General features: G+C 41.9%; 1 protein-coding gene across 7 annotated transcripts in view; it reads left to right on the top strand.

Moving 5' to 3' along the window:
* The first annotated feature begins 719 nt into the window (after positions 1 to 719).
* erc2 (ELKS/RAB6-interacting/CAST family member 2) overlaps positions 720 to 11485 on the top strand; it is a 45867-nt gene continuing 35101 nt past the window's right edge. For 3 of the 7 annotated variants that reach the window (XM_085274174.1, XM_085274173.1, XM_085274171.1), the window contains exons 1-2: positions 722 to 858; positions 5514 to 6321. In XM_085274174.1, coding sequence (XP_085130300.1) covers positions 5650 to 6321 — 672 coding nt within the window. In that variant the 5' untranslated portion in view covers positions 722 to 858; positions 5514 to 5649. Of the gene's footprint in view, positions 859 to 5513; positions 6322 to 11485 lie in introns of all 7 variants that reach the window. The other 4 variants (XM_085274172.1, XM_085274170.1, XM_085274169.1 and 1 more) reach the window with 3 other exon arrangements.

Raw genomic sequence — 11485 nt, 5'->3', positions numbered from 1 at the left:
TAACCACCACACTTGTATTTGGGGTGTTGTAAAGCATGTAAAGCTGGACTGCCCGTGGTGTGCCAAAAAGTGAGTGACTACCAAAAAAAAAAAAAAAAAAAAAAAAAAAAAAGATTTCCAGTGGGGTTTTTTGTGTTTTTTAAAGCACGATATATTTGTTTGCTTTGGTAAACAAACTGTGACCTGATTCAAGTATCTTTATGACTCTGTGTTATTGTACTTACATTATAACCAATCCAGCCTTTTTGGGCTACTTAACATATCTTTATAAATGGACTGTTTCTTATATCGCACTTTTCTACTCCACTTGAGCGCTCCAAGCGCTTTACACAACATGCTTCATTTACCCACTCATACAAGCACGATTTTTCTACACTTAAGTGCTGTCTATCTAACAGACACACACATTCATACTCTGATGAACGCATCGGAGAGCAATCTGGGGTTCGATATCTTACACAAGGACACTTGGGCACCTGGAAGCATCAAAGTGCTTCCAGGGCCCTGTGCACGCAGGTTTGATGCGCTATTATTGGCACAGAGAGACGTGCAAAGAAAATAAAATAAAACAAGATCCAAATATCTTCTACTAATGTGGGTGGGAATGGTCAGTGATTCCCATTCAGCACCAAGATGTGAGATTCAGCGCAGGCCGCTCTCCGCATCCCTCTCGCCCATCCCCTCCCGCCAGCTGCCACTTGCAGTAGTGGTGATGCTGCTCCCTGGCGTGTAGAGGAGGAGAGAGAGCGTGCCCGCTGCCCAATGACAGCGCAGGATGCTGAGAGAGGCTGCTCGGGTGAATGGAGGCGACAAGATGCCGTCTAGAGCGGCGAAGAAGAGGAATTAACATCGATAAAGGTAAAGCCCGTGCGTTTATTTTACCTCACATCAGATCTGTGATTTTCATTACAGAAGAATGAACGCCTGACATGCGCGAAGGTTTTTTTTCCCTGCCTTCTTGAGGGTTTCATGAACGACTTGCCGGGGGAAAAGGCACAGGCTGTGTGCGTTTAAAAAAAAGAAGAAGAAAGAAATCCTCCTAATTCCGTGGTGGCTGATTGCATAGCTCACTTGATACGTAAGAATTTGCATTTTTAAGCCGCGTTGACGCGATAGAGCAGCGAAGTCTTTCAAAATAAAGGTTTCAATCGCTTTCTCCACGGCGGGTTAGACTAATATTTCATTGGTGTATTCAGATGCACACCACGCTGGAGCTATCGAAAATGTAGGCCCAGTGAGCTGTCAATTGCTCGGTCGTGCCTTCCTGTATTACTGTGCTGCATTAAATGTAGCCCCTATCACCCAGTGTCAATAAGGCGACATAAGGAGAAACACCTCAGCTCCAAATAGTCGTTTATGACTTAATGAAGGTTACCGTGATATCGGGGTGTTTGACATTTCCCTCCCCCCGCCTGTGACATCTTCCATTAGGAGCCTGAAGCATAAGCTGGACCATCCTTAAATACTGGAATTTGGTGGATAAGTGGACATCTACATTTTCTCATCTAATCATCCAAGCGTTGAAGTCCGTGGGAGGCATTCGGGGGCGTCAAGGCTCTGTAGTAGAATACATGATGAGGAGGCTGCATGTGTTGCACTTGCTCTCGTAAGGAACCGGTTGGCGTGCTTGGCCGCCTTCACATGAATTACTAACTATTATCGGCCCATATGACAGTCTATTTATAGAAAATGTCCTTCTTTGTCCGCCATTGGCATGCGCTCTGACCTCACATTACCACAGCCGCTCCATATAGTTTAGTAGGCTGGTCGTTTCATCAGTTTTATCAGGGTAAGAACAAAATACCCCCGTGCAGCCTTTCATAAAATGTCACGATTGCCTGATAGGAAACACTCCCCCTGACCCCAGAGGTAGCCAAAGCATCCCCTGTGGTGAAATCTTTGTTTCGGGACATCTGTACCCTCTCTGCTGTTTCCGCACCATTTCTCTCTGATCGTGTTATACTGTAATTTGCTCTTAGGTTTGTCACCTCAGCGGCATAATCTATGTTTCAAACCCTCCAAAACCACGCGTGTTTGATATTTACGATCGCAATAATAAGCTCACAGCAGAAAGCCTGGATAATAAAGTCTGTAAACAAGTTTGGTGTCATAATGGAAGTAAGCTCTGATTTCCCTTCTGATTTGTCATGGAACCTTTTGTTATCCATATAAGGTAGATGATTGCAGTTGGGCTTGTCATCAGCTGGCATCTCTTGGGGTTCTTCTATATTATCACTGTTTCTGCAAAAATAGATACTCTCCTTTTTCCATTTTTTGACAGTTTTGTCATTCTGGCTTTCTCAGCAGTGTGCTTCGGATGCAGGTGATTCAATTTTCCTTTAGAAAAGGGTTATAACAACAATAAACGAGCCCCCACAGTCTTTTATAACACAGTATATAAGGTAGAACATAGCACGTTATGGTATTTGTCACAGATATTTGTCACTTGAGTCCAGCTTCTACAATGAAACAAACAACAATGACTAAATGGACTAAATGGATGATTTAGTGTAAATTTTTTCACTATCTGCAATCTTACACTGCAAGTCCTATGACCAAACCACAATTTACAGATTTCCATCCAACTATTCCACCACTGCAAGTGCAAGTAGAGAAACACATGACTGTGGCACAATGATGTGCTTGGAATGTGCCATATGGTGGACAGGGAATACTGTGCAATGTAAAAGCCTTATCACTAGCAGCTGATTTCTGTTAGGACAGAGAAAGACACACTTTTGGTGTGTTCACTTAAGCGGTGGCAGTCTATTGTGCTTTCAAAACCTGTGTTTGTATGTTGTTGTTGTTTTTTTTAAAACATTTCCCAGCATTGTTCTGCATGTGTGGTTTTCCTGTAATTTCAGAGTTTATATGCCTAACTCGGAATGGAAGTTGGATAGCCTAAAAAGCTTCAGCATTGGACAAGAAGACATATTTTAGGTCAACTTACAGAGTGAGAAACATGCTGGAGTCACTGCCTGAATCGTTGGCTCATCATTTTTGACACAAGTCAAACTAAAACAATAATCCTAATTCTGTAGAGACTCACATTTATATATCCTAACAAACTCTGATTCACTGGATATTTTCTGACACATTAATGCCTCAACTCTGAGCAGTGTCATCTATCAGCAAAAAAATAATGATTATGAGGCTCATTAGCAGGACAGTGCTAATTTGTTAAAAGATGCTTCTCTGCAGTCTTTTGCTGGATATGTTGGGGGTTTTTCCCCATAAATTTACCAACTAGACTTCACAGAGCTGCTGTAGCAAGCTGACCGCTGAAGATAACAGCAGCAGGCTTTGTTGTTGCACATGTCAGCATATTTGAAATTTGCATTTAATTTGCTCGTGTCCCTTTGAGCATGTAAAGTTAAAAAAGAGGGTTTTTTTGCAGCTAAAGGATATAGATGAAATATCTGAAGGCATGCTCTGTCCGAGCCTTTAGACAGATTCCATTTGATATTCTTTTGCCCTTTTTAAATATATGCATATATCTGTCCAGCCCCGTTCTGTTTCCAGACACCTGTTACTTAATACAGCTAGCAGAGAAGACACTGTCTCGTTCCACTTCCTCAGCCTGGCTGCAGTGATCGCTGCTGGGCAGGCGCTGATTTACAGATGAAGCTTCGGTGAAAGCAGCTGAGGGTCCCCATCATCAAAAATCGCATTGAATTTCACACACTGCCCAACCTGTCGATATGCTCTACCGTGCCATTAATTGTCATTTTAACTGCCCTTCAAAGTAAAATACAAGAATGTACATGATAATAAAAAAGGAATTATTTGCAGAATATACCCTTAAGTAAATTTTGTGCTGCATATACAATTAAACATTTAAAAAAAAATTTTTTTAATCAGACCTTTTTGAAACATTACGTCAGACGACTGAGGTGCTTTATCTTTGTTAGCCCTGGCATAGTCACCATGGCAACTGGATCTGCGTAACAAGTGTCACCAAAGGAGACACTTTGATGAAAGAGTCTGGTTCTTTTTAACTTACACTGAATGCCTATAAGCTCAGTTAACCTTTGTCTTATACAGGGTTATACAGGGTTATATAAGGTATTTGACCCCAAATATCAGCTACGGTGTAATAAGGACATCAGGTTTAAATAAATTATAAGCGTAATACATCTTGTGATATATTTAAACTAAAGATGGCACAAACTGACACATCCATTATTACACCCATTAAAAATTAACTCTCCCACATCATTTTCTCCCATTTAGCCAGTAATGTCTGCTTTGCTTTGCAGTCTTTTAATTTCTGAAAAAACAAAACAAAAAACAAACTAGGCCCCATACTATGGCATTACTGTTATAGTTAATACTAATCCCTTCACATGTTCAAAAAATGAAACCCAGTCAAAAATATCAATTTATTTTCTTCATTGCAGTCTGGAGTCTATGCCAGATGACACTGGGCAAAGAGGCGGCGTACACACTGGATGGACAGTTCACCAGTCTAACACAGGAAAACGCAAAGAATCAGACAACCATCCACACTTTACTGTTTGCACATAACAACATGCCGTTAAGAGATAACGGCTGCAGCATTGTGCTGATCCCAAAGACACGTTCAATCCCAAACTCTTTACAGTCTTATTGTGAATATTACTGTGTGAATTAAATTATCCGTTTATGAGACAATAAAATACTGCAGGGCTTTACTCTGTTCTGTTTGCCATGGAATCTGTTAGCTGTCTTTTTGTACACACATAAATCACATTTATTTCTTTAGATAGTGCATTGACTGCACTGTTGGATGCACTGTGATACTCTGTGTTCATGTGCTGTGATGCTCTTCATACTGTTACAAGCATGCTCGGTCATGCTTCTGTGTATGTGGGACATGTTATGGGCTAACTGCTCATTAAAACCACTTTCCGAACAACACATTTTTCTCCTCGCACGAGGAGCTAATTAGGAATCAACACTGCTAATTGGGTCTGTACTTTATCATTATATCTTAATATAATAAAACAATACAACTAATAGCCCCTATTAGTTTTAATTAAAGCAATATCATTAGAATGTGAAAAACCTTAAAAAATGACTAGATGTTTTAAAAGATTTTTCTTTAGTATCTCAGTAAATTTTCCATGGATATCATTGTTCACTCTACTGCACAATAAGCAAGCATCAGTGAATGGGCATGTGATATATTATTCCTGTGAATTAGTCCGTTGTTTATTTGGGATCATTAATGGGATTTACTGTACATCACTGCTGGACAGTGTATGAATCCAGTGGGATGCTGGGAGATTACTGTAAGTCACATAAATTGTGTCAATTTGCTGCTAATAAAACTAATAAATGATAAAACTAGTTATTTTTCAATCCATAGTAGTATTTTGCAGGCCAGGTCTGTTTTGGTATTCTTTTCTGAATGCAGTGTTTTTTTGGGGTTTTTTTTGTAATAGTAAATGCTTTGTCTCGCTGTGCCTTTCATGTGACACGTACAAATAGTGGTTATTTATCTAACAGAAGCTTCTCTCCTGTTTCCTCAGATCTGACTTTGATCTACTCCACCTTTTCAGACATGAAATAAGTCACCCATGTGCAGTTCTAAGAGTCAGAGCAGTCTCATTATAACTCGCCCCTGTTAAGGACCCCTCTGGTGGCTACACCGCCGAATCACAGGACATGTACGGCAGTGCCAGAGCTGTAGGCCATGTAGAGAGCAGCCCCGTACGGTCCCCGCGCCTACCAAGGTCCCCCAGACTGGGCCATCGAAGGGCACACAGTGGGAGCGGGGGCGGTGCGGGGGGCAAGACGCTCTCCATGGAGAACATCCAGTCCCTCAACGCTGCCTATGCTACTTCGGGGCCCATGTACCTGAGTGACCACGAGGGCGTGGGCTCCACTGCCACCTACCCAAAAGGCACTATGACTCTGGGTCGCGCCACCAGTCGGGCCATGTATGGGGGCCGTGTCACAGCCATGGGCAGCAGTCCCAATATTGCTTCTGTGGGGCTGCCTCATGCTGACCTTCTGTCTTACAGTGACCTGGGCTCCCTCTCCATGCTGCACCCCCACCACCACCAGGGGGTGCCCTCTGCTCTGCTGAGGCAGGCAGTGCGGGGCAGTGGTGGGGAGCTGCTGGAGATGCAGGCCCAGCTCAGGGAGATGCAGAGGGAGAATGAGATGCTGCGACGGGAGCTTGACCTGAAGGACAGTAAGTTGGGATCTTCCACCAACAGCATCAAGAGTTTCTGGAGTCCTGAACTGAAGAAGGAGAGGATAATGAGGAAAGAAGAGGCGGCTCGTACGTCAATCCTCAAAGAGCAAATGAGAGTCACTCATGAGGAGAACCAGGTGAGACAAGCCCTCGTAGCTGTCATAATCCACTCATTACTGCAGTGAATTTCAGTTGCTGCTTTTGTCTCTTGCCTTTCTGTTTTTTTTCACGTACTGTCCTTCTTGAGCTGTGACTGTGCTTTCACCACGCTCTCCTTCTGCAATAGACCACAGTCATCCTCAGTCCAAGATTTCAGAGAATTATTGCAGTCATGTTTTTCAATACTTGTGGGAACCTTTCTGGAAAGAGTTATTTGTGTGCATAAATATTTAACATGCCGACACTCTCCTCTCCTAGTACTCCTCTGCAGAATCAATGTCACCTCAGCCACAGGAAATACAAAACACTAATCAAGTTTTTTACAATATACTCGAAATCTGAGCATATTAAGTTAAAAGTGCAGTGACGCTGCCAACAGGTAAACTGAACTTCCTGCACACAGTATAGAAGCAGCACTGCTTAATTTTAGTGTATTTTTTTAAAGGTTCAGCAGATTGGCCCTAGAGGGGGGAGATGTCAAAAGGTTTTCTGCTTGCCTCAGTGTGGGGGTGTAGTCATGGCCCAGTTAAATCACTGCCTGACAAGAGTAGGCACAAGGCCCAGACACAATTGTCAAGGACTCTTAAACACTCTCTATCTGTCTTACTCTCTAACTGTCATTCTCATTTTCCACTGTCTGTCCTTTACTCGCACTGGCTTTGATCATCTCTCGCTGTTTACCTCTGTTCATCTGGCCTTCACTGCATTCACTTTAAGAGAGCTTTCAACCCACTTTTGGAGTTAATGAAGTAAAAGGCTAACCTGCAGCTTTCTTCTTCTTTTCCACTGACCTGTGTGTGCAGCACACAAATATCTACAGAAAACAAGGTGGATAAAAAAAACCTCAGCTGAGCTCGCGTTCATGTTGAGAAAATGCTCACCCTGATTTTAATCATTTTTATGTCAAACCTTGGTGGCAGAAATTGGAAACAGTTAGCTGACTCATAGTCTGGAGAGAACATTTGAATATAAAGCCCTCGGTTCAGTTGGATATGTCATTGCTGATGATACAGTGCACTAGATTGTGGAGTAGGTCAGCGTACTGCTTGTCTGGCCAGACTGAACCGTACAGTATGTTTTTTCTTTTTGTGGCAGGCTGTGGCATGATGCAGCAAATTGAAGAATACCTCAGTGATGTAAAGGTTAAATATGACCAGCCGGCTGGCGTCTTTGTGCCAGTTTGAGATGTGATTTAAAATAACAAACAGCCAGTGGGGCATTCATTACTCAAAGCAGCAGACGGTGTCTCTCCACCCTTCAAGGTCATAGAAGGATAGTGTTAGCAGGACTGTCACATGACTGTCTGTCGGCACATTGGTTTGGATTTATGTATAAGAACAGCCCTTTAAAAAACAAATCGGTGTGGACGCACCTGATTTGACTGGAGTTAAAAGGGCCTGCACTTTTTATTCTTGTGGTTACAGCAGTGTCATGAGGCTAAACTGAAAGATGCGTCACAGGCTGGATGCCTAAACCTGCTAGCAACCCTCATAAAGGGTGTGGGGCAGGTGTACTTTGATTCTTGTCTTTCTTTATGATTCCTAAAAAAACAAGGGGGCACTTGTTTTGGGCGTGAATGAGCATTTGTGTGGTGTTATTCGATTTCCTTGATTTGTTTTTTGAATCCACGCCTGAATAAAAATGATATCATCATTTGCAACACATTAATTTGGCAACAGTTGTGTAGATTATGCACAGCCTTTGTATTTGAATAGTAGGCAGACTGTCTGGTTATTACTGATGAGAGTCTGTGTCACGCATCGGGATGAAGTCAAAGATTTAACATCGAAACAAGTTTTGTATGCAAATGTGCCTGTTTAATAGCAGTGTCAGTGACAGGACCAAAGCAGTTCTTTACATTCAGTGTGATTAGGTACTGAGTCCTGTATGCATTTTTAGCCTGGCTTCAGACATTGCAGTGGCTGATTGGTCCTGTAGAACATGAAGGCTATATACAGTGTTGGCTTTAATAGGTTTCCACTTGCCACAAATATATTTAGCCTTGTCCAGTCCATAGTCATCCCCTGCACTGAGTGATATTTATGTTCCTCCTGGTAGGGCTCATTAATGAAGTATGTCAGCTAATAAAAGGCAGATGTGCCTTGTTACTATAATTGGTCTGTTCTAAGTTGATTTCTGGGCTGCAAGGTGTCCTTACATAAGTGCATACTTGCAGTGGAATGCTTTGGTCACACCCACTAGGCTTGTTCAGAGGCTGAGTGAGGAGCAAATTGCTTCATTAATAATGGAGTAATTTCAGGCCAATCATTACGTCTGTCTTGCAGAACTCTTTACAGTTGCATCAGGTGCCTTGGGCCTCTATTAGCTTGAGCAAATGCCATGCATTATTTATCGTGCGAAATCTAGAATAAGGGAGGATGTGCTTCTTTTTTTAGACAAACTTTTTAAAGACATGCTCTCTGGCATTAGATTTTGCCTTTTGTCTGTTTTGTAAAGCGAAGATTTCATTGTGAGTGAAATACCAAGCGTAGCCTGCAGAGTTTTTATCAAAACGTTCAATGGTCATGACTGGAGGTAATGATTACTGATTAGCCCGGGACCGTTTTGTGCATTTTTAATGTAGTGTGGCTGAGGCCGTTATAAAACTGTTCTTTTTTGACTCCATTTCACCAAATGTTTTGCTGCGCTCAAGCTGGAGAAGAGCTGCTGGAGGCAAATATGTGAGCTAGAGCATACCATATCGGACTGAGTCATGACCACTCCTGCTCAGCCACCCAGTCAGCCTGCATCAATGCTTTTCACAAAAATGGAGGCTGAGCTTCCCAGTCCCTCTGCTCTGTGTCTGTGCATGGGTGCAATGTTTGCTTATTTTATGCTGGAAGATGCCAATCTTTACATGGTGTTAGCACAAGTGTGAACTTGTGAATCTCACCAGAGTGTTGGAGTGTATTTTAAATACCTCATGAAAAAGCATTCATGCTTGTATTCCTCATATCTGTGTGTGTAGTGTGTTTGCATTCTTAATTAGCGGTTACTTCCTTTGGTAGTTGTGCTGGCTTGTAAATGTGTGCACAGAAGTTTAATTGCCAGGGTGTGTTTGTGTGGGAGGGGATAGTTAATTGTTTGTATGTATGATTCATGGCTCAGGTGAACCCACTACAGAGTACATTAGTGCAGTTTGTTGATTTATCCCATTTCATTAAGTAGCAAACAAGCTTGCAGCTGTCATACACACATGATGAGCAAAAGTACTGATGACACGTTGAGTCATGTCACAGTCAGCGTCATGTGAATAGTCACTTTTCTTAAAGTGCCCATGGATTCTTCCCGTGCCGGCCACTCTCCATCAGAGCACATAAGATGGCTGCTGCCTCATCCACACGACAGGAAGGTGTTGAAATGAGGAGGCCGTCTCCCTATTTTATTTTGACAAGATGAGATTAAAATGCAGTTTACATAGGGCAAGGCTGCTAGGATTTGGATGAGAGTGAAATGTTACAGTCTCCTTTTTCTACAGAATCACATCAGTTTAGATTCAGAGCAGAGATTTGAGTGCAGAAAAATCATAACAAGTAAAGTAATAAAAAATATGCACAAATGTAAGCCAGAAAATAAAAGGTAATCACACAATTAATGACACTGCAGTTTTGCATTTCTCTAGGAACATATTTGAATCTTGTTATTTCAATACATTACACTGAAGCATGTCAAAATACAGTGGGGGGAAGAATGATCTGATCCCCTGCTGAGTTTGCTCACTTGCAAAGAAATGAACTCTAATCTTCTCTGATTTTTATGGTAGTTTAATTTTAATGGAGAGAGACAGAATATCAACCAGAAATTCAGAAAAAAAAAATACATTAAAGTTAAATCCTTGTTGGCAACCACAGTTGTAAGACAGCCATAACATGTTTCTTGTAGTTGCTCAGCAGGTCTTCACACATCTCTGGTGGGATTTTTGGCCCACTCTTCTTTACAGACACTCACTGAAACCTTGAGGTTTCTTGGCAGCTGCTTGGCAACTCAAAACTTCAAAGTCTGGAGACTAGCTAGGCCACTCCATGACCTTAATGTGTTTCTTCTTTAGCCATTTCTTTATTGCCTTGGTCATATGTTTTAGGTCAGGGGTCAGCAACCTTTCTAATGATGAGTGCCATCTAAAATTTCCTCAGAAGTCAATGTGCCATATGATTGCATTAGCAATAAATTTAATAACGCTCTATACTAACAGTTACACACTATATAGAACAACTTTATAGAATTATATTTGTTCGCAGATGTTGGCAGCTATCAGCAAATAGTTATCAGCTATTTTGTAACAAAAAAAAGACACTTTTTTAGCCATAACAAGAACTCCATAACAGCAAATGAACTGTACAACAGAAAATGCAAATGCTATTTATGGTCTCCTCACAACAATGATAAGAAAAATAAACTGGGCCAATTGGCATGTTTGTTAATACAGAGATACACGTATTAATGTGACCTCTGGTCTCTCACTCCAGCATTCAGATGGCTACCTGAGGACTCTCTTCGTGTGAGAGAAAATCTGCTCACACAGATATATAGAGCCAAATACTGTCAATAAGGCCTCCGCAATGTTCTGAAGACAGTTAAACTTGTCAGGTAGTGATGTCCAGCAGGTGAAAATGCAAGCTCCATGAACACGCACAGCTATGGATACCAGTTGCATTCGTATTTCTGCAAACTTTGACCCCCACAGAGTGTGAGTTCTGTCACGAGTCTACCGATGTATCCGTGTATTTCCGCGGTGTTGATGCTGCGCTGAGCGAACAGCTCCTGAAGCATTTGAAGTGTCGGAATGTTGAAATTTCAACATCGCTTGAAAGAACTGCCAGCTAGTAACGTCCCTTTTACCGGTAGGCCAAGTAATTTTTAGCTTATTGGTTGTATCTGGTAGTTGGGGGTTGTTAGCTAAGATACCATCATTAAGAAGTGGCACAACTAATGTGTCTATGCAAGCTAATTTGCAATGTGCACCGCTGGCCCAGCCATTTATTTTTTAATGCACCTTCTCAAATTAATTCACTGCGTGTCGTGCCCAGGGCTGGACTGGGACAAAAAAATCAGCCCGGGCATTATGACTAGAGACCGGCCCACCAGGTATTATAGGAAAAGCCATAAAGCCTTTGAATGAAAACAAACACTGTTGTGACAGTG

The sequence above is a fragment of the Mchenga conophoros genome, linkage group LG5 (assembly GCF_057382185.1).
Source record: "Mchenga conophoros isolate Kocher_MC1m ecotype Shallow Benthic linkage group LG5, M_conophoros_male_GT1.1, whole genome shotgun sequence".
Lineage (NCBI taxonomy): Eukaryota > Metazoa > Chordata > Actinopteri > Cichliformes > Cichlidae > Mchenga > Mchenga conophoros.
Note: the sequence above shows the minus strand (reverse complement) of the source record. Positions and strands in the feature narration are given on the sequence as shown.